This window comes from Calypte anna, chromosome 4A, assembly GCF_003957555.1.
Source record: "Calypte anna isolate BGI_N300 chromosome 4A, bCalAnn1_v1.p, whole genome shotgun sequence".
NCBI classification, from domain to species: domain Eukaryota; kingdom Metazoa; phylum Chordata; class Aves; order Apodiformes; family Trochilidae; genus Calypte; species Calypte anna.
Window position 1 is genome coordinate 39,136,519 of NC_044248.1, and position 24,397 is coordinate 39,160,915.

Sequence of the window (24,397 nt, forward strand, 5' to 3'; positions counted from 1 at the left end):
TTCCTTACATTATAATTTGAGAATTTTTACAAATAGGACTTATTTTCTTCCTCCTCTTGCAAATGTGGCGTCACAGTTTAGGCCCAGCTGGTACCAACCGGGCCTCTTCTCGCTCAACCTTCACCCCCACCATGGGACAAGGAGGAGAAAATCCACATTAATTGAGACAAGGATAGGGAGGTTTGCATTCCTAAATTACAGTAACAGCAAAAAACAGGTTCAACTTGGGAAGGGAAGAAACTAATTTAATCTAAAAGAAGAAAAAGAAAACATGGCCAGATCTTAGTACCTTCTCCCTCACTCCCTTCGTCCCGGACTGGGATCCCTTCCTTCCCGCCTTCCCTCAGGGCACAGGGGACACAGGGGGGTTCAGGGTCAGTTCCCCACATGGTGTTTCTGCCGCTTCTTTCTCCTCAGGGGAGAACTCCTCACATTCTTCCCCTGCTCCAACGTGGGGTCCCTCTCACGGGAGAGTCCTTCAGGAACCCCTGGGACACGAGTCCCTCCCGTGAGGTGCTGTCCCTCCTGTGAGGTGCAGTCCCTCCTGTGAGGTGCAGTCCCTCCTGTGAGGTGCAGTCCCTCAGGAACTGCTCCAGCCCGGGCTGCCCACAGAGTCACGGCTGCTTCAGGAACAGTCACCTCCTCTGGCACGGGCTCCTCCACGGCTGCAGAGCCACATCTGCCCCTCTCTGCAATCCCCCACAGGCTGCTGCTTCCCATCTGCCCACCTGTGACACTTCAGGGGCTACAGATCCACATTTACCCCACTGTGCTCCTTCAGGGACTGCTTCCCCGTGTTCCTCCATGGGCTGCAGGAGCACGGCCGCCATCTCACCTCAGGCTGCGAGGAAACCTCTCGTCAGGCACCTTTCGCCCTCCTTCCTCACTGACCCTGGTGTCTTTCTCTGGCATTTCTCTCACTTAATCTTCTACTCCACTCTGCAGGTCCTTTTTATTATTTTTGAAGTTTTGTTTCCCCTTTCCTGAATATGTTACTCCCAGAAGTGTGTCCAGCTCCCTGTATCTGCTCAGCCTTGGGCAGAGGTGGGGCAGGAATGGGAACCAAGGGAGCTTCCAGCAGCTTCTCACAGGAGCCCCCTCAGTGCCCTCCCCCTGCTTCCAAAACACCCCTGTGCTAACCCAGGACAGAGCACCAAACAGCTTATTTTGTAGCTGCTGTATAATACTGCGTAAAGACACAGATTGAATTCTGCAGAAAATTCCACAAGAGTAAAATTGGAAGAGGGAGAGCTCTAGTAGGTGAACCTGGATATATTTTTCTCAGAGAAATGCAGTTCTGTCACCCCCCTGCTCTCACTGCAGAAGGGCTCTTGATGTGCCTCCTCCTGGGCTTCAGGCTGGCCCCTGACCAACACACATATGTCACATAACTTGTCTGCAGCCCACAGTCCTCTACTTTGTGGCCTTAGCCACAGCTAGGAGAGCTGTATATCTGCTTTGATATTTTTGCTAAGTGTCTGTCACATTTAGCAGCTTTGGAATGAAAGGTATTGTCGTTTTTTTAAACAACTTAGAGAGGAATAGTCTTTGAAATCTCATTCTTCCCCTGTGCAGAAGTGGTACTTACACTTAAGACACAAAAGCAGTACATTTGTTTTTCCAGAGCAATCAGTGGGAAAAGCTGTAGGAAAAATTAAGATATGCAGTGGCATCATTAGACTTAAATATTAGTGAATATTATTTTTTTTAATAATAAAAACCAGCTTAATTTTACAAGCTCAAGTTACTTTATATTTTAGAACCAAAACGTATCTTGTGTTTTAAAACGTATCTTTTGCTTTAAAAGCACAATGTTACATTATTTTACTATCAAAGAACAGAGTAGTTAGAACTGAATTAGCTATATATAGAAAAAGATCTACCTGTGAGACAGTGGGTGCTGCTTCATCCATTTATGATTTTATTGGCTCAGATACTTTCCATTTAAGTCTTAATCAATGGCAGGCTAAACAGAAAAGTATTATAGCTTAAAATAGGATTTGCAGCTGATTTGGAATCTGTTTTAAAAGTATATATATCAGAGGACATTTGTTCAGCTGTATAGCCAAAATAATACATTTTGATATATAAACATGCACTAATATAAATTCTTATCTAACCGTTCTCACAGCTTACACCTGGTAGCAAGCTCATAACATTCTCCAGGAGCCAAGCTCCTCCAATTATTCCCAGACTGTGTACTGGTCACACCACTCCGTTCCTTGCAGGATCAAGCAGTCTGTTTATGCAGTTCTATGTCACAGAGCTCCATCTGTTCTCCTGGTGTTTTTCCACAAAAAGCAACTTGTGAAAAGAATGAGTAAAGCACTTATGCACCTGAGAAGAGTAATTTGAAAGACTGTTAAGTTTATTACTTTTCTGGAAAGAAATAGTAAATTACTTCTTTTTTATGCCACACCCAATGAAAAATACACATATGTACTACTGGATTTTGATAATAATAGGTTAATTGTATTGTATACAGAATTACACAGAAAAACATATTGGTCATAATTTTTATCAACTTACACAGATTTTTACCTGTTAAGAGCCATCTCACAAGTATTTGGCAGTTGTGAGTTATAAGTTATAATAAGTGCAGTTATCCTAAGATCCTCAAATAGAAGTCCACAGGAAAGGACTGCCTGAAAAAAAGAAGTAAAGAGGTTTTCTTTTAAACCACAGGCCTTCTGGGACATAATTATTGTAGTAATAAAAGGAAAATATAACGTTATTGTGAGTCTTGACATGCTGCATTTCAGATGCAAGAGGTTATAGCAGACATAAGTAACCTAGTTTTGACAGGTGAGAAATCTGAAAATCTGCTGAAAATGTTATTTTTGGCTCTGATACACTCAGCATAAGAGCCTGAAAATGCCCACTAATCCCAGCCTTCAGCACCTGGCTCTGAAAAATTTCTAACATGTAACTGAAGTGCAGAAACTGGCACATACATTTGAAATATTTTTTAATATAATTTTATGGGGAGGCTAAGAGTGTAAGTTTGCAAGTTAGTGTGTAAAAAAGCATAATCACACCAATAAAGATGAGCTTAAGTAAGGGGGGCAGGGCCTCAGTTTTGAATGGGATTTAGAGATTTTGGAAAGCTCATACAGTTCAAAGAAGGTTTAAAATAATGCACTTTACCTTGAAGATGTGATTTGCTATGATGCCCTATTTTCTGTTGAGTTATCCTGATACATAGTGACTCAAGAAACCATCAAATGACATGAAAAATTTGAATTTTTGTTTGGAACTGGAAACTGGAAATTATTCTAAGGCTACTTTAGCATGTCATTTTGCTCTCTATAACAAAAGCAGCTTCTTTACGCTATTTTGTTTTGCTCAAAAAGATACTTTGTCTATATGCTGTAGCTATATTTAGTTTTAAATATACTTGCTGTGTCATATCAGACAAAATAACAATACAAAATTCTTGTGCAACCAGTAGCAAACCTTCACCATCACCTCCTGCTGTTCAAACTGTATTTTGTTGAGACCATGAGCTCAGCCTCCTAAAACTTCTCTTCAGGTTTTCTCTTGAAAGTCACCAGTGGGTTTTTTGAAACGTTTTGGTTCCTATTTGACAGAGGAGGATGTGTTAGCATCTGGAGAGCTTAAACCAACATGAGATTTCTGCAGACACTGCAGATTTCTCACATTCCTTCATCAGTGATGAAATTTTCCATCCAATTCCCTGAATCTTCTATAAGCACTTGCTTCCAAAGGCATCAAGTTTCCTGCCTTTAATGTTTTGGTGGGTTTCCAGTTCTCACAACCATATGTTAACACACAGGTTATATTTGAGTTGGAAATTCTTCATTTTGTTCTGTTCTTTATAGCTGTGGCTTCCATATGTTGTTGAATTTAGCTAAGACTTGTGCTCTTCCTATTCTTGATGTTCCTTTTTATGATCTTCACTGGCCATAGAAGATGGAACAAGTCCTCTACTGGAGCAGAACACTCATGGAGAATTTAGAGATGTATTGTAAACGTTAAATTAAGGCTCAACTGAAAAAAAAAATCTATTCCCTGAAATTTTTAAATGTTTTATATTTGAGATTATAATGCCTTTGATTTATGAGAAAAGTGAGAGCTTATTTTTATCTATTTGCTTTTTGAACGTGTTTGACAGCTCAGCACAAGTAATCTTATTACAGTCACATAAGTGGCTGTCTGCTAAACTTTTAGCACATGAGCATGCCCTCTGATTTCAGTAAAATCTTGTGCCTCTTTAGCAGACAGAAGATCAAGCAACAGTTATTTCATCTCTTGCTTATGTGATCCTCTTACACACTGGTATTAAAGTAAAATTTGTGCTAACCTCCACCTCAAGCACAGAAAAAAATTAACAAGTTTTTGTCCTGGCAAAGTTGTTCTAAGGTATAAACATTGTCTGAAGCCACTCTTTTTTTTCCCACCCATTTTTTCCCAGTGCTCTTATGACTGGGAATGCTTGCACACCATTATAGCTTAAAACAAAACACCAACTGCCTATAGGTTCTGTTCTGACCCTCACACTCTAGGATCAACTTTTGGCTGCTATTTTATCATATAAATAAAAGAGCACTCAGTATCTCCACAGATTTAATGCACATTATTAACAACACAAGCACATCAAGGTAGAAAAGCACAAGCAAGTGGGTATAAGATGGTACCAGTTAGATCACTGGCCTGTTAAGCCAGCTGGTAACTGGTAGAATTAATTCCAATGAAAAACAGCATTTCTCACTCTCTTATTCCCTTTGATCTTTAGCATCTCCCCCTATTCTTACCATCAGTCTTTCTTCTAGGTGGATTTTTGATCCTCCTCAGGCCCACCCTCCAGTCACCCCTGGTGTATATCACCCACCTGTGATCTTAGAAGAGGAGGGTGCCCACTGATGGGTATAAACTCATACACAGCAGACATGTGCCTGCATGTTAGTCCTGGTACATAAGTGTCTCAGCCTGAATATTCAAACAAGCAGCAGACACTTACCTATTCATGAAAGAAAATATTTATCCATTTATATATCCATTTATTCTCCACTTCTATACCCACGAAAAGGAAAAATGCAGATAAGAGCTAGAGTGTCCTCTTCCTAAAAGTATTCTTCAGTATTATTGCTAATTGTCTACTGAAATCTATAGCTACGTGCTGAAATGGAAGTATTTTTTTGATGGCCTTAGCCCATTACAAAGATTTTACTCCTTTATTAATCTTGGTTTATCTTGAAAACTACAAAACTAAAGGTAGCACTGACTTACCATAGTACCTTGTAGAACTTCTGTTCTTTGATTGTTGGAGACATGAACTGGTGTTTGTTTATCAACTGCTAAATCTTGATTCAACTTCTTTGGGCTTCAGTGATGCAGGGATAATGTATTTAATGTCTTTTCAATCTGAGGGAGAGGGAAGAAAAAGGAAGAAGTGAAACTATGTAGATGAATGACAAGAAACAAATTAATCCATACATTTTTTTGGAGAAAGGAGAGAAATGGGAGAAGGGAAGAACAGATTTAAAGATAAAATTTTTCAAAGAAAAACAACAAGCTAAATGCAGATATCTAAGAGGTGATGGATGCTATATCTTCATAATTACCACTGCCTTCTACAAGAGCTGCTTATGCTCAGACTCTATGATTTAACTCAGGATGTTACTGCAGCACAAGTGTTTAGAGCACAGAGTAAAATTAGTAAAAGGAATATAAAGGTTCTGATTCTGCCAGCATTTAGATAAGTTCTTACCTTCAAGGACATAGATTCTTACATTCTGGTAGTTCCACTGAGCTCAAGAGGTTTATTTCTATGTATAAAGCTATTTGCATGGCAAAGCACTTGCATGTTCAGAGCCAATATATATATATATATGTAGCCTTTTTTAGCAATTCCTTTGTTTTGGGTCACCATCAGTCTTGATTCTTATCTGTCATTAGCTGTCAAGGAAAGTGGTCTTTCCTCAAAGGTGTCTTTCTTAGTATGCTGGCTTTGCTGAGTATCACATAAACCAGTTTTTCTTGATAAGGAGTATAAAGCTGTAAAACTAAAGGGAAAAGCATGACATAAGCATTTAGCTTTTGCCATTGAATTATGTTTTCCATTTACATTAATAGAGATTAATATAACACTTAATATAATTGGGAATATTTGACATGACTCTTCTGGACTGAGCCAGGCCAGAACCACTTTTCTTTTTTAGTAGTTCTACTTTTCAGTTAAGCCTCTTCTAAGTAATTGCACTTTCTGAAGTGAACAGCATGATTTTCAGATGGTGTCTGCTTCTAGGACTGATAACATTCCGAGTTTGTAGCTATTCCTGTAGAATGGCATGCAGGAAAGCTCTTGGTTACACTCCTATTGGAAAAAAGTCACTGCTTGGTTCTGCTAAAATGGAGGAAAACAGGTAATACCTGTGACCCTCCTGCTAGAAGGAGCAGACCAGACAGGTGACCAAAACTGACCAAAGTATTCTGTCTTATCCATCTTATACACAGTATAAAGCTGAGGGATCCCAAGGGTCAAGCTCTCTTCTATGGCTACCATCCTGGACTACCTTTGATCCCAATCTCTGCATTCTGGAACCTCTGTGTTCCTGCATCCACCTCCTTCTGAGGCCCAGAGGCCAGACCAGGACTTCCCTAAAGCCTCTCCTGCAGTCTCCATGGGGACATGGGCATTACTGGGGAGGAGCACAGTATTGTTTCTATATATAGTTTTCTTTCTCATTATTCTTGTTTCATTAAAGCTGTTTAGTTTCCAACCCTTAAGTCTCTCTCCCTTTTTTTTTTCTCCATTCTGGAGAGGGAGAGAGGTTAATAGAGAGCATTTGTCATTTGTTTTACAGCCAACTCAGCTCTAAACCTTGACAAAGACCAAAAAAAAAAAAAAACTTTGATTGGCTTGTATGTATAAAATCAAGCCTTATGCTCACTTAAATGCCAATAATGGATTACAGAGGAGAAAAAATTTGACAGGTGCATTTTTATACAGAGAGATAGTTTTGGTGAGGAAATAAAGACAGTACATAAAACCCTGAGGAAGGTTTTATACTCTGCAGCTAAGGAAGGCTTAGGTCTGTTTTTGCACTAGCAAGGACAGAAACCATCTTAGTACAAATGTAGTTTCTACCAGATAAAACAGGTACTTTGCTACAGTACCTTACACCATGTCCATCAGAAAGTAACATTAGCAACATAACATACTTTAATTATCTTTGCAGCTTTTGGCATCAGGAGGAAGGGTTTTGCTGGTAGGACACTAGCAAACCAAAACCTGCATCTTAGACCAACACACTCCTCCAAGCAGAAATTTCTAGTTTGCCTCTGATACAGATAATCTCTTGGAGCTGAGCCAGAGGTTCAAATTGAATTGGGTCAGCTCAGCCAATTAAACTAATTGTAGTCCATTAAGTTTACCTGAGAAGATGTCAAGTCAAATGCCTTTCTGAGTGTTGGAGATCCTGATGGATATTTTGCAAGAGTTTTGGCTCAAATACTTTGCTACAAAGTGTTCCTCATTTTTGCTGAAGCAGGATGTTCCTTGCATCTCAGTTTATGAAGCTATTGCCTTTTCATTACACTGTGTACTCATAATCCAGAAATGTTTCATTAGAAGTGCTGTATATAATATATTATTTCAGTGTGCCTGCTTAATTGGAAGATAGTAAATCAAGGTGACTGCTTTTTATTGGGCTGTCTCCCAGTAAACTGGCATCCCCTAATGATACTGAATGGTTATCACTGCTGCTTGGTGGGATTATATTTTACATAAGTTCCTCTTAATAGTGATGTATTTAGTTAGTGCCAGATAGTTAAATGATGTTTATCCAAGTGTTAAATTCCAAGTGCTATTCATTGAATACACAATGTGCCAAATAAAGATTAAATATTATATATTTTTGCTTTGCAGAAGGCATCAGTGAATAGCAGTTCCAGATAATAGAATTGGCAAATTTATTTTTAGAATGCATTTTTAAAAAGCAATACAGAACAAAAGGAAATTGTCTTTAGAGATCACGTATTCACAATTTCAGGTCTGAAATTTCATTCTTAGCTTTGTTCCAGTCCTATATCATTTACAAACACGATCTTTTCAGATTAAATTTCCCTTAAGCTACTTTGGCAGCAAAACTTTTAAAAAACATCAGTAGCCAAAAAATTCCTTTCTATGTAGATGTACTGTTCCAGTAACCACTGGGCAGAATTTTGCAGTAAGCATCTCACCTTGCTTGAGAACACTTTTAAGAGACTACTTAGGAGGAATATGAAACATTTCCTGCATTTAATATACATGATTTTCAAATCTGTCTTGATTCTTAAACTAAATCAAATTTGGAAAAAGGATTCTCTGGGCCTAGGATTTCTGTTATACAGACTGACAAATAAAAGCATGAGAATGCTTAGGGGGGAGCAGGGGAAATAAAAGAGCTCAACTAAATCCACCCAACTGTGCATGGGGCTCTAATCTGGATCCAGCTGAGGAATGTAGGTGTTCTGAGCTGCTTAACTTTAATATTCTGCCTTGTACTGTAGCATATCTGTGGAATTATCAATCCACATATTTCTTCTCTGAAGGCAAAGCTGTCTTATATCTTTATTATTTTACTTCATTGGTACCTGCAGCAGGCAATTCATCCCGAAATTCACTTTTATTCTTTGGCTAGAGCTTTTGAAGAATGTAATCAGTGGGAATCATGCAGCTAGTTGGTAAATCTGTCTCCCTCCATCTGTCCTTGCTTCCTTGTTGGACCTGGGATTTTAATTACAAACATCTGTGCACTGTCTCTGTTTCTTCATTAAAAAATGGGCATTGAAGTTGCCCTGTTGCTGCTAGCAGAGACAGAACAGAGCAAACACCACAATGGAAACATTTGCACAGCCAAGGGAGAATCCTCCCTCTCTGCCTCATAGGGTTCTAATTTGAAAGATAAGTGAGCAAGCAGATTGTATTTGGGGGGATTTTCCCATGTAACCAGGAGCATGCCAAAAGGAAATTATATTTATATTTATTTCTGTACATAAATTATTAGAGGATTTTTTTTTTCCTGTAAAACCAACTCTTGATAATTGGAACAGTCTTTTTGGCTAAGGTATGTTAAGCAAAAGCCTCCTCATTAGTGGTGCACTCTTTGTTCCTTGAGAGCATGTCATTTGTTTCACTGAGGTTCTTTACAGCTCACTTTTTGTGCTCTTACAGTCAGACTAAAACTTTGATTTTGTGGTTTGGAAAACACAGTAGGAGGCTATGGAGAGAGGGACAATGATTCTAGGAGGAGGCCATATGAGGAGAGAGCATCAATTCTTGGTCATGTGAACTGTGAAGCTTTTTTACTGTGGTTAGGAGGATGTGCCAGTTAGAAAGATATCCCTTGCTCCTTTCCTTCTCCTCCCTTCTGCCTTCTGGAAGAGCAGATGGAAGGTTCCTTTCATGATAAACGTGGCTCATCATTATTTATTCATGTGTTCATCTTTCTCTTTCTGATAAGAGGACGTGTAGGAGGGACATTATAAAGCCAAGGTAATTTTCTGCAGTAGTTTCAGAAGGTTTATAAAACATCTTTGCAGCTAGAAATACATGTATTTTTCAAAAGAGTACACAGAAAACACAGTTGGCTTAATAAAGAGGGCACTCATGAAGTTGCTTATTTACAGTTCTGTGCTGTGCCTAATTTCTCATGTAAAGCTCCACAAGATGGGAATTGTTGCAGTGCTGGCCTGTGCTGTATTGGGCTTTATCTAACCCTGTAACTTAAACTCAATTTTCATAGAGAACAGGAACAGTGAACCTGTAGTTTTCTTCTGCTAGCAAACCAAGGTAGTAGCACTTTTGTCAGATAGGTCTTGTATTTCCCTTCCCCCTCTCTGCCTTTTCTTCCACTGGAAGGTGGACAAAATGATGCAGAGGAAAAAGACTGAAAGAGAGGAGTGTAATTTCACAGGAAATGAAGAGGGGAGACAGTGTAAGTTTAATTTGATACACATTGGATTTTTTCCTATAGTGATTTCAGCTACTTAATTAAGCAGTCTGATAGCCACAGTGCCCAGCTCTCTGATCTAGGGCATTAAAGAACTTCCTGCCCACACCCTCTAGTATTCTGACTTCAGGCACTGCAAAAACCCATGAAAACCAAGGATATTGACATTTTAATCACCCAACTATGAGATTTTGGCACTATGTGATCTAACATAACCTTTGTCTTGATATCTAGTGATATAAAGAGACATCTAAAGCTGCAGCTTATGTGCTGGCTTCTGTTCAGGGTCAGCTCAAATGGATCTCTCCCATGCTCAGAGGCAATCAGGAGGGGTTGTCCTGGAGTTATCACAAGTCAAAAATCACTAGCAGCCCTGAGAAAGGGGATAGGGGTGAGGAGGAGGGAGCAGGTGATGAGCCCAGTGACATTAGCAATTCATAGGTGGAGCACAGCAAGAGGGTGGCTGCAAACTCTGTTGCCCTAAAAGCCTAGCTAGTTGTGGCATTGTTCAGGGAAAAAACACAAGACATTGTTTTGAAAAAAAACATTAGATGAGTGTAAGGCTCCTGCTTTACTGTTCCAGAGTATGTATTATCCCTCTCTTCATTCCTGGATTTGAAAAATAACATAAAAACCTGAAATTCATTGATTACTCCCCTTACTGCCCAGCCTGATTGCCCTCATAGCTCTTATGCCAGAGTAAGGTTGCATCTAACAAATCACAAAAAGTGCTGCTCAGAGGCCTGTCTTCTCAACTCTGACACATCTATATCACTTTCTCACTGGTACTGGCAAGATCTAGTGATTTTTTTTTTATTATTTTAACTTGCACTTACCATAAAGCTGAAAATTTTAAGTGAGGTGAGGGGGGCTGTGCATGTTGTGGTGCTTAAAAATGCCCCTTTGACACAGGGTTGTTAAAAACCTGACTTGCATTCAGGTGGATTTGTTTTGCTTTGGAAAAGTCATCAATTAGAGCATCTCATGTTTCCAATCAATGCAAGTAACTTCCATTATGAATGGACTGAGGAGCCATGCTGCTTTCTAATATAGCTGCTATGTGATGCTATTGTATGTCACACTAATATGCATCTCAAATATACCATTACTCAAAAGCATTAGCAAAATGTGGTTTAGTATCTATTACCTTACCTTTAAGTGCAGTTGAATTGGTGTTCATTTTCAGTTTGTTGCAATGCTGAGTGTGACCCTGTTATGGTGCAGCTGCACAATTCCTCTCTGCTATAGCTCAGCAGAGTAACACTGAAGTTATTCAAGCTGAGTGTAAGAGGAGTCTAGACCAAGATCTGTTTAGCTCTCCCTCTTCTCCAGTTCCTGACTCCCACAATACATTAGGCTGTCTTCTCAGCTCTAAGGACATTTCTTCATCATTCCTGGAATATTTCCAGTAATTCATCACTTCAGAGTACTGTTCCTTGGCTTTTGCATAATATTTCAGGATGCTGTGTGTTACTACATGACCTTTAGTCTTTCTACTGGTTATTCCAGTAGTTTCCTTATACATAGGCTGGATATTAGGTTGGATATTAGAAAGAATTTCTTTATGGAGAGGGTGATCAAGCATTGGAATGGGCTGCCCAGGGAAGTAGTGGATTCTCCATCCCTGGAGATATTTAAAAAGAGACTGGATGTGGCACTCAGTGCCATGGGCTGGGAACTGCAGCGGTAGTGGATCAAGGGTTGGACTTGATGATCTCAGAGGTCCCTTCCAACACAGCCAATTCTATGATTCTATCTGTATTTACTTTTATAACATACTCACTTTATGAAGCTCATCTGACAAGGAATGCCAAAGTATTAAGCCCTGTGAGCACATCATATAACATAAGTAAAATCACTGAAAAAGCAGTAGGCTTTGTATATGGGAAAATAAGTGCTTTAATAATTACCTTTGAGAAGATTTCTCTTCTACTTTTCCTTCTTCTCTTCCCCAAAAGCAAGCTGATGCACAAGTCATTTTTCTCTGATGTGTTTTTTTCAGATATGGAGACAAGTGAAAAAATCCAGAAAAGTGGAGTTCTTCAGGTGTTCGCCAGTCTGTTGACGCCACAATCTTCCTGCACAGCCAAAGTAGCTAACATCATAGCAGAAGTAGCCAGAAATGGTGAGGTTTTCTACAAGAACTTTTCTGCTGGAACATCTTCAGTTTTTCACCTCACTTGTCAGTATGTTTTACTTCATTTATGTTTTAATTTTGTCGATTAGACACTTTCATATCCCTCCCTTTCACTCTTTTCAGTTTTGTTTTGTCAAATTTTGTCTCCCTGGTTTTTAATACAATCACAACAGCATTTGGCTGAGGGAAAGTTTTTAGTCTTTACTTCCATGCTACTAGTTTTTAAGACAATCTATAGTATAATTTATTGGGCAGAAGTAGCATGCCACTGGCTTTATGAAATGCATAGAGGGGAAAAAAATGTGCATAACTTTTGCATCCAGTTACACATAGTTCATTGAGTTGCAGCAGTAGCACATGTACAGGGGGGTTAAGGGATAGTAGATTGCTTTTTTGTTCTGAGATTTTTGATAACATAGCTACAGTTATGATGCCTTTGATACCACAGGAGAACCAGTTTCTCCTACCTAAAGAGCATTATATGGATTAAGAGCCTAAGATCCCAAATGAGAATCAGGGGTTCATTTTGGTATGTATTATATACTGTCACATAATATAGAAGATAATCTAAAACTATTAATTTACTTTTTGTTTGCTTGCTTGCTTGCTTAAAGAGAGTTATCTTAAAGATCACCTAATATCCTGCACACCTTGAGCTCAAAAGAAAAGGCCTCATTTCTACAGGGAGGTGCCACAGGCAGACTCTGTCATGGGAGCAGAGGAGGTTTGGGGCTGCCTTTCCTCACTCCTTGACTGCTGTCCCAGCCAAAGAGACACAGATTGCATTTTGCTCTTCCTTCACCAGACACCAAGCAGAGACATGTGGGATGCCTCTAAACTGCTGTCTGCATGCAGGCCTGGCAGCCAGATCTCTCTCCCTCCCTAGAAGGGGCCACATCATTGCTGACTGTTTCCACATTCCCTTTTCCACCTTATCTTGGAAATCACAATACTAAAGCCTCTTAGTGATAGCCCCTTGTGTGGTCCCCCCTCCACACAACTCACTTATTTTGAGACAATGCTATATATGGATATTCAGAACAATATTAACAAGAAAAGGAGATATACTTTGTTAGCTTTTAAGTTTTAAAATTATTTAGATAGCCAGTAGAAATGTAAGCATAGAAATGTAAGCTTTAAAATTTAAAAGTTTCAGAATTATATTCATGCAACCTTACCAAATGCTTTTTCTGTAATACCTAAATTAATAATATATATATTTAGAATATTGCAGTCAACCATCTATCGTCACAGTCCTGTTACCTCCTACTTCAGAAGGGGAAAAGAATAAAAAGTGGTTTTATGTATGCTCACAATAGATTAACTGATTACTCTGCATTGTTTCCTGCAAGATTGTCTTACAGAACATTTTAGCCAGTATCTTTAAATCTGAATTAATATATTAAATCTTTGAATAGTTTCTAACCTATCCTTCTTCCTGCCAGCTTTTAAATTGCTGTCATGAGTACTGTCTTCAGAAGAGCTGGTTCATCATGGAAAATAGCTTTTGTCTTTTTCTTAGAGTTATTAGCACATCTGGAACATCTGACAGCCAGTGTTAAAGTGAAAGTATTCAGAAATTATTTAAGGTTCCTAGTGCTTTCAGGACAGAGATAAGCTGGGTGTTTCTCTTTGGATTCCAGCTCTGTTGAAATAGTTCCTTAAACAAGAGAACAGAGAACACATCTTTTGGATTCCTCCTTTATAAGTATACAAGCATTTCATGCTTATACTGCATATTTTTTCACCAAGCTTCTGGGTACATTGAGAAATCTGCATTATCAACACCCTACAGATAGTAGGCATTAAACCCAGGCGATTGAACTGAATATCCCTGTGCCTTGCAGCACTGGCAGAGCTTGAAGTGACTCTGGGCTTTACTGATAAAAGAGCATGTTCTTCTTCCTCACTTCTTCTCCTTTCCCATTGCCCTCATCTGGTCCCCCCCCCACACACACACATCTCACATCACATCCCTCTACTTGCCTCACGTTTTTTGTAATGTTTCATCTCCTTTTCACCTCCTTGTGCTCTTGCTCTGTTTTACCACTCCAGTTCATACAACTCTTCCTTCTTCCAACATGAGCTCATGTTAATCTCTCTCATTTTAAATATCCAAACACATGAAACTCCTTTTAGTCACTCCACTCTTCTCCAGCTACAACCATGTCCCATTCCACTCTTAGCACACTGGAGGCTCAGGTGCACTTGCTATGTGTGGAGTTTCTCCTTTAAATCCTCTTCCAACACATCTTTAGTCTTCTTTTCTTTGCCAGGAATAAGAACATAATCTTCAGTCTGTAACACAAACAGCACAGTTCCATTTCTCTATCAAAATCTTGTCCTCCTTTAGCTTATATTAGTCTGTCCTCAGTGGTTCTCCTTCTGACTTCATAAGTGATTTATCACTGCTTCTTTCAAAGGATCTGCTTCATTTCCCCACCAGGTCAGTGGAAACTTTCTAAATGACTCTGTTCTTGGTTACCTTCTCCTTTTTCTATTCCTTCTGTGTAGTATCATCTATAAATATAGTTTCATTTACCACATTTTTAGTGTTATCTCACAGATCTATTTTGCTATATATAGCACCATTTCTTTTACTTCTTGCCCATACATGAGCTTGATAAATATGAGTTTGTTCAGTATACTGGCTAAATATTTTGTTGCTGAATGGGAGAGGGATAGCTTCTGCTTACTTCAGATGGAGAGAGGTTGAATGGAAGTTTTTATACTCTTTTTGACCATGTGAGCAAGAACTGAAGTGTACAACAGGACAGACTGAGACCTCTCAGTCTTTTAGGTGAGACCAAGGGTTTTTTCTAGAAGAAAATAAATAACTCTGACTTTGATGATGTAGACACTATGGTGAATCAGTGAGTGTGAAAGAAATTGATGGAGGGAGAAGCAGAGAAACAGAATAATTTCTGTAGGCAACGAAGATAAGAAGAGGCTGAGGGGACAGAGATGAAAGAGGGAGGAATGTAATACATTTATTAAGTAAACATTGAGATGAAGATCAAAGTGAGTGATAAAGAAACAGGTAAAACTTACAAGGACAGTTTTAAAGAACAGAAGTCTCTGATATATTTTGTGTTCATTATAATGGATACCACCACCATTTAGTAGCACACAGTATTAGCATCTGTCTCGTTATAAAATATTACAGTATCCTAGAAGGTGGATCAAGTGTGCTGCCTACTGTCTGCTGTTGGACCTGTGCAAGTATTTAGGTAACTGCTGATTCTGCTTCATCTACTTGTTGATATAGGAATAAAGTTTAGCATCATGTGAGGATCACTTACCTCTATCACCATTATTTCTTTAGCTGAAATAACACTGGAGGATTAACTACAAAAGATACAAGATTTTGTAGCTGCAGAAATATGAGAACACTGTAATAGGTGAAACGCAGGGAGCATTTGAGAAGATGTATTTGTATTTCTAGCATTGTATGAAATCTTTTGAGTTATTGGCACGAGGGCTTCTGTTGATTCAGAGTCAGAAAAACTTTCTCACCTCTTTCAAGAGGATTGTACACCCTGGTTTATTATGTCTTATAAATGGCTAACACAAAGGTGAATTGGTTTTGGAAGATCCTTCATAGTCTAGAATGAGGAAAGACATAATTTGCAATTCACAACAAATCAAAAAAGTCCTGAACTTTTTACTGTTACATTGCTACAACTTCGGAGGGTGTTCTGTAGCAAACTATTCAGTAACACTACTGCTCTATCAGGTTGTTGCTTCTCTAAACTTGCCTCATAAAATGTGAAGCACAGTGGCTGCCAAGCTCCTTCTAGAAAGTAGTCCTTTATCTCTCTGACACCAGGATAATTCTCTGTGACATAAATGGATATAAAATAATACTTTGGTTCTCTGTGGCTTGGAGACCTAGCAGGAAGGAAGGACTGAGAGCTTCCCAGATCCTCTAGCTTTCCTGCCATGGTGGGCAGCAGTTAGACTACAGCATTGTATTGGCCTTTAGGCTCCCATAATCTCACTCATGTCTCATTCTTCTGTTTTCTTTTCCTTATTTCTTACCCAAGCCTGTTACTTAGCTTCAATTCATTTTTTTATTATTATTAATGCAAAAGCATTTCATAAATTATAACTAAGGAAATACAGAGTAAAAATGTAAATCTTTGTCTTATTTAGTAATTTTAATTGAAGTTAAATTTTTTGGAGTGGAAAGAAAGGTTGTGAATTCACTGGCCTTTCCAGCACTTCTTTATGATGCTGAAAACATACTCAGTCTGAGCTCTGCTAAACTGGGTTCCACAGAAGTCAATTAAATACTCTTAATTCCTTCTAAGTTAAGGAATAATGGAAAGAAAATAAGCCCAAATACTGACTTGGGCTTATTCTCTAGAAACCTGCCTAAGCACTGACACTGTTTGTCTGTACATATGTTTCTTCTCACCAATGGCCCACTTGCAATGCCAGTGTTACTAGAACAGATGAAACTGCAAATCCTTGGCTTGCTTTAACAGGCTTTGCATTCTTTGCAGAATTTATGAGGAACCCATGTGTGGATGCTGCATTGATCCCTCCTCTGGTGCAGCTGTTAAACTGCAAAGATCAGGAAATATTGCTGCAAACAGGACGTGCCCTGGGCAATATATGCTACGATAGCCGTGAGTGTTGAAATATGCCATATTTTGTAGCTGTTCTTCTAGAAGGGAGGGGGATGTTATGGTGTTCTGTGCCTTGTGTCCTGGGGGGAGGGGGGTAATTTTCCTCTTGTCTTGATTTTTATTTACCACATGACTTGTTCTGATTGTATGGGGCAACAATGTCACACTTGCGTTATGCTTTTGTGGCAGAAAGATGACAAAAGGAACTGTTACAATATTGTGATACAACTGCTTATAAGAATAGAAAAGATTTGTGATCGTGTTTTGGTTTTGGTTTTTTTTTTAAACATAACGAGCTAGATTTTCAAAGAGCAGGTGCTACATACACAGAGGCCTTAATAGTTAATTCTTCCTCAAGCAAAATATCCCAGAAGGGAATAGACAGTCAGAAGAGAATATTCCTATTCTGCCTGTCTCAAAATTGTGCAGAGCTACACATGTGTCTGAACTGATGCCTGAGCTATGTTGCTCATATTCAGACTTCTTATGTGGCCAGTCAATTGCTCTAAGATTACCTATTGGTATTTTTGATAGTAAAGGGGGCAGGGGAGGGGGAGGTTTTTTAGCTTTTCATGGATACAATGAAAAGATCTTGCAGTGCCAAGTAACAGAGCTTTGAAATGAAAGTGTGACAGTCTGCTGGTTACATGCAGGGATACATCAATTCCAATACTAAACCAGTGGTTGCAGTGGTTTAGCAGCCTCATTAAACCTCACTTTGAATATTTTTATAAAAGGCAGTGCATGATAAATATGGTACAGAAGCAGGGACACCAGGAACATCTTTCTATCCACGTGAAGAAATTAGAAGACCACGGATGTCTGCAGATGGGAAGTGAGATGACATTGTCAAATAATTTTGTTATCTTGAGATTTAGTGCCTTATTTTATATGGCAAGACATTTTCTTTTTTACTGTGTGTTGTGTTTACTAAAAGTTTTGCTGTTCTGAATAATGCCTGTTGAAAAAACCAGAATTATTAGTAGCCTTTCTCCATACTACTTTTTTCATCCGAGTTTGAAAATTTACATTTCACATTGTTTTAAATCACCTTGCCTTTAATCATATTTTCCATGTTGGATTTTCCATTTGCAGACAACCACTGCTTGATGATGCTAATGTATAATTCTTTCATTTAGGATTTTCTTTAAGGTGACCAATCAACTGAACAGCTGGCTCCCCATGGAAGCGTCATGTAGAAGCTCTTGAGCTTCTGTTACATAACTTATTTACTGCATTTTATTTCAGGGTCATATGTGATACAAAGCTCCCTCCCTGGTATATTTCATATGAGTAAATCCTACGTAACTGTTTGTGTCATTTTTGTTCAAGCCCCATTTTGTTCATGAAGTACCATAAGGACACACAAAAATGGTTTCTTAGTGAGAGTTATTGTGGGCTGCTGCTGGCTGTTACAGTGCAGGATTTATCCACTGAAGCTGCACTACATTTTGCCTTTTGTTGCCCTTCTGTGGAGAAAAACTGGCAGTGAGAAAATCTATAGCAGGCAGTGCTGTGTTCTGTGTGCCATGTGTTGCTGTGCTCCTATGGGAGGACAGTCACTACCTTCCATCTCTATTTGAATAAGATTCATGAATTAAATGTAATAAAATGTCAGAAAAATCAAGACTAGCATCCTGGATTTGAATGGAAGAGGCTATTTACAGAGCTTATTTATCAGATCCTCTCTATGTGACCTTATTTTGTTATCTTAATGTGTAATTAAATGTATGTAGTTACATACCTTTCTCCTAAAGTCTTATTTAGGACAAATACTTTCAATATGCTTATTACTATAAAATTTAATATATTGATAATATTATAATTATAGATTATAATTTATATATAATGGTAGTTTGTTACACACTTCAATTTAATACTTGCTGACAAACTATTTTCCTGTGGTTTTTTTATAGCATTGAGCACACTATAGAAGCTACCATAATTGTACTATAAAAGTGATAATTATAAGAGGAAGTGAAAGGCCAGCATATTTAAAACCTGATTTAGTAGCTGTACAGACTGGAGGGAGTAATTCTGATTGACTTCAGATGAGATTAGATTAGACTCATTAGGAAATAATTCCTTCTTGCTGTTAAGATCATCCACATAGTCTGAAAGCTGTCAATGGGAAATGAGCTCTCCAGGTGTCTTGTAAGGGAAATGAAAAATTTCCCATTCTGCCCTTCCATAATATTCATGTTAATGTCAGTGCTTAGAGACCTCCTTGGGGAATCTCAATGCTATTCCAGCCATCCCCAACTTTGTTTCTTCATGAAATGAGCAGCCTGGGTACTTGTTCTAACCAGCCATACTTTCTGATATAAACAGTAGCAGAACTGGAAAGAAACTAAAAGCACCAACTCATTCTAAAAGGCTCTCCTGTGACAGCTTGCCTGAGGTAGAAGTCCTATGAGTAGCAGCTCCTTCTCCTTAGTGGACTGTGACAGGACCAGAGGGAATGGATGGAAGCTGTGCCAGGGAAGGTTTAAGCTAGATGTTAGGAAACATTTTTTCACTGAGAGGGTTGTCAGGCATTGGAATGGCCCAGGACAGTGGTGGAGTCACCATCCCTGGAGGTATTTAAAAGGCATTTGGACCTGGTCCTTAGGGACATGGTTTAGTAGCTGGATTATGGTGTTGGGCAAAGGTTGGACTGGATGATCTTGGAGGTCCCTTCCAACCTAAAACATTCTGTGATTCTGCCTTTTTCTGCAGGAAATTTACTGTACCCTTTTCTCATTTCCCAAGCTGCACACTTCTTTAGTATCAGCTCAGCCTTCCTTGAATTGCTGGCAAGATTTCTTGCTGAATTTCAGTGATTTGGCCTTTCACATAGACCCAGATCTCTCTTGATCCCAGCCTTATCACCAGATCATGAACATCACTGACTATTTGTTAAAAAAGATCTTACCTGTGCTGCAAGTTGTGTATACTCAGCTGCCCAGTGTAGAAGGATGTGAAGAGTTTTTTGCAGAGATCTGATAAGAAACTACCCAGTTGTAGAGCTACATCCATCTCCTCCCAGGAGCTTAGGTTAATATTTCAGGATCTAAAGCAGAAAAACAGACACTTCAGATTTAAACATACTGAAGAGAAGTCAAATCCAGTTTTCTTCCAAAAAATGGCATAACATTTCTCATACCATATGGAAACCCAGCAGAATCCTAGAACACAACTGGTGTTGATAGTGGCATACCACTAGCTAATCACTTTCTGAAGGTCACCCTGATTCATGCAGCCAGGCAGCATCTCACCACAATCTTTCACTTTTCATTGTACTGGAGCCCACCAAATGCAAATGCCTCCTACTAAGCTGTTTCCCAAGCAATGCCATAAAATCAATCCCAAAGGTTTGAATTTGTTGCTTGAAAGCTGATTGTTAAAACAGCTCAAAGAGAATTAAAAGTCAATTTTTTAATGATGGCATTTTACCTTTAGATGTATCCTCTCCAAGGCATGTCAGTCTTAGAAAACTAAAGCATTTTTAAGTCCCTGATAATCCAATATTTTTTTCAAGCATTGCATTATCTAGAAATACCATATGCATGCCAACACTTTCTCAGTAATATTTAGTACTTATCAGCTATTAATCATTAATGTTCTTAAGAACCTGTTAAATATTATTCTAATTTACTTATTTTATAGCTGGCCTAAATGGAATCAGAATTTTGAGGAAATCTTCCTAGGGCACCAAAAAAAGCCATTCAGTGGTGATATAAAAACCATGAATTCTCATTCTCAGACTATTACCCTTTTTTAAAAATTCTAAATATTAACTTTAGTGAAACAAGAGGCAAAATTCTAATGACTGAAGCCAAAACTTAACAGAAGCCCACATGGGGAAAAAAAATAGTAAAAAACCCAAACAAACAAACAAACCCAAGTTGCCATAGATTTCCATTTTTTCTCTTCTTTAATATGAAGGTATGAGGCCTGATTTTCTGGTTGTTTGATCTTTTTTTTTACAAGTATATAGGTATGATAAATCCTACTTATTTTTTCTGCAGCTCAAATATTTTTTCTCTTCCTGTTGTTTACAGGAAGATCATTTGAATAAGCAGAATAAATACAAAAGAATTCTCTCAGTACAGTTACAAAGAATATGAAATCAGAAACAAAGCAGATTTTTTTTTCTGATTCTTTGTTATCTCTCCCTGCAGCATTTAATTCAGGGTCTGTAAAGTTTGGGTATTGCTCATATTCCAACACACTGAGATAAACCTGCTTAATTTACAGTCAAACTAAAAAAAAAAAAAAAGAGGTGGAAGATGTTTCCAGGGTCTTAAGGGCCTTAAAGAGGTTTTTAGCAGACTTAGAAAGAAATCCTGCTTTATTCACTAGCTCTTGCTGCCACACTAAAAGCAAGTTAAGGATTCAAACTTTGTTTAAGTACTGAGCTATTTCTTTGTACTTCAAAGACAAATAAAGTAGGCAAGGCAAAAACTTGGGATTCCCTCAATATTTGGGGAGACTAAAAAAAGATCCTTATCAGGAAGGAAAGTTTTTAGAAATCCAGTAACAGTAAGTGAACAACACAAGCTACATAACTCTTCTCCTTTCAATTCAACTTCCCTTTTCATGTCTTTTTTTTCAGTTTGCCCTTTAAGATACTGAAATTATTATTATATAAATTATATTTAGGTATATTTTTAAATTACATTTAGGTATAATTGCACTGTCACATATTGCTCTGGCCAAAGTCTTCTGCTTTGTTTAGAGAATCATTAGGTGGCTGGAAATATTAACTGCCACTAAATCAGCAAAGGTGGAAAATAACTGAATTACTGTGGAAAGCAGGAGAAAGAACCTCAGCTCCTTCACCCAGCAGTACTACTTATGCAATACCAGGGCTAAGCCTCTTGCCAAGTTCCTCTCAGCAGCACCCAGCAGAATGCCCCTGTTCTGCACCATCCTCATTTCACACCCCACTTCTTGGAGAGTCTGAAGGTGACAGAGACAACATTGCACTCAAGGCCTGGGAGTAAAAATCCTAAATTAATTGCAGTATACAGATTCATTCTGTTAATAACAGGAGATGCTATAAATGTCTGTTTATCAGTGTAGAAAAACTGCCTGATATTTGACTGTGTAATTGGATTCTGTTATTTATTTCATGCTGTATGAAATAATAAAGCATGGGCTGGCTTCAGTTTTGACATGATTTCATCAACCCAGAGTGATTTGTTTCACTGCAATGGAATTACTGAGGAGCTGCAGAGAGTTATAAGATCAACTGAAGAATCTGCTGTAAGCAGATTGCATATGGAAAGGAAGGCAGAGGGAATTGCTATTTCAATTTTGAGGACTTTACCTAAGTTTTATATATTTATAGAAGTTTTTCATGCTGGTTGGCTTCCTTACTTTCAGACAGAATTCAGGAGTGGAAATTACTACACTTTAAAACTGAAATCTCCTCAGAATCCAGAACAAGTCACCTGCAAATACTGAGGCTAGTAGTGCTTTATTTAAGTCTGGCTGTTGATAAACTGTTGTTATATTGAAGTAAGGTCCACTTGTATAATTTGACCAGAAGTGAAGTATTAAAAAGCCTTGGCCAGTAAACTCATCACTGTTTCTTGAAGCCAGAAACACAAATTTTCTTGTATATATCTGACATAAGAAGAATGTGAAAAACAAGCAAAAAAAATAATGGAATTGAATCGTGGAGTTGAATCTGGCTTGCATTTAACTGCTGCATCAGCACCGTGTTAAGGAGACTGTGAGAGTGACACATTTACCTGTTCCTTCAAGCATTCTGCTGAACTGTCTGTAGACAAAAAAAATCCCACAATACTCACAAGTTAGGCTTTGTTGGCATTGATATCCTATAGTCCATATACCATAAAGAGTCTACCAAAAATACCCTTACATCTCCATTTGGATATGTCATTTTAAAATCATATTTGTTAGATTAAATCCCTCTAATTAAAGGGCTGCTGCATCCATTGTCATTAGCTCCAAATATGCTGGCAACAGATTTGTCCAAAAAGATCTATGCAACATCTTTTCAGTCCCTGAACACACTATTAAGAGGAAGTATTCTTTCAGTATTTTTAGTTTAGTGTTTACATATTTACTATTTTAGCAACAATTTCTAGAATAATAACTTCAGAGAAAATACCCTCCATGCAGCTGGAGCTAGAGCTTAAGGATAGTTTCCAGCAATTTGTAGATTAACTGATTACAAGACTGTTTCGTTTATCTCTGAAGCAAGCATGATGAATTCAACATTGTTTTTTCTTCATAAAGCAAATATTGTAAGGCTGCATTGATTCATTTCAATCAGTGAGCAAATAAAACTCTCTTTCTAGTAATCAGCCTTACAGTTCTGGGAGGAGTGAAATAAAGGGGGAGAAAATTTCACTATGATATAGAAAGAGCAATCCCTCAAAATATCTCAAGTTATTTAAACATGAATAGCAAAACACAGCATTGCTGTGCTCCGTCCCCCATAGACAAGTGCACAGAAGACACAGGAAAAGCAGCCCATAATAACAGTGCAAGGTAATTACATGCAGCTTGCTTTATTTGAAAAGGTAAAATTAATGCAACACTGCTCTGTGTTCTGTAACACAGTTGCAGTCAAAGAACTGACAGGGTCCAAAAATCAGTAATTCAAGAGACACAAAGAGATTTGAGAGAAGAAGTAGGTCCAAGTATGGACCAAATGACAGCTTTGCATTAAAAAATTTATCTTTGCAGTGCTCAGGTGGGAAAAAAAGTAGCAAACTTCCATTTTGTATAAGTGGCAATGTTTTTCCTAATACCTACACAGATAACACAGTTTACAGGACCTAAGGGGCTTGGCCCTAACTGATTCTTGAGTATTTTCTTTTTGTATTTCCTTAGCTCAAAAAGTGAGTGAAAACAGGCAAGCAGGAACTTACTTTCTTTGGAGTTCTACTTCTGTTTTTTTCCCCACACATGGTGATAATTTTCTGCATGCCACATAGTAGTTCCCTCTACAGCAGCCAGTTTGATATCACAGAAGATTATGACTTCAAGAGGAAGAATTAGCAGCAGGAACAGATGAATGCTTCAGTACAAAAACCATGGAGGACTTAAGTAAAAAAAAACAAAAAATAGATTAAAATAAAAATAGAACTTGTAGGAAGAACTCTCTGCCCTCCTACCCCATGCCCCATCTTGAGCTGCTCTACATTAGTTCATCTTTCAAAAAAAGAATTAATTAAAAAAATATTATCCATAAAGCCTAATCTAAGCAATATTTTGGGCAAGAAGAATACAAGACTGGAGCAAAATGGAATAAAGATGAAGCACTTAAGCTAAAATGACAATATGTCATTTAAATTATTTGATCATTTCACCCAATTACAGAGTAAAATAATTTAAAAAGCAATACTGTATTGTTTCCATATCACCAGAAGCTCTGGTTTGACCAGCTTGATTTATGCACATCAGGAACCTTGAACATACAAATCATCCTTTCCCTCACTGAGTTAGTTGCACCAGGAATGCTGCTGCAGTTATTTACACCTCCAAACTTCTGTAGAACTCAAAAGGGACAAAAGAGAAGTCAGGTTTCCAATTGCAAGACAAAACCAGACCATTTCAAAGTACAAATCCTACATTTTAAGTCCAAAATAGAATTTTTACAGAAATCTGTCAAACATTTTGCCAACTGATTATCTGAGAAATGGGTATAT

The 24,397-nt window shown here is 38.2% G+C and overlaps 1 protein-coding gene across 8 annotated transcripts in view; it reads left to right on the forward strand.

Annotated features, from left to right (window-relative positions):
• The window catches only part of RAP1GDS1 (Rap1 GTPase-GDP dissociation stimulator 1), an 85,159-nt gene that overhangs the window by 30,662 nt on the left and 30,100 nt on the right, over positions 1-24,397 (forward strand). For 5 of the 8 annotated variants that reach the window (XM_030449987.1, XM_030449994.1, XM_030449990.1 and 2 more), the window contains exons 3-4: positions 11,959-12,081; positions 16,602-16,727. In XM_030449987.1, the coding sequence (XP_030305847.1) occupies positions 11,959-12,081; positions 16,602-16,727 (249 nt within the window). Of the gene's footprint in view, positions 1-11,958; positions 12,143-16,601; positions 16,728-24,397 lie in introns of those variants that run through there. The other 3 variants (XM_030449992.1, XM_030449993.1, XM_030449989.1) reach the window with 3 other exon arrangements.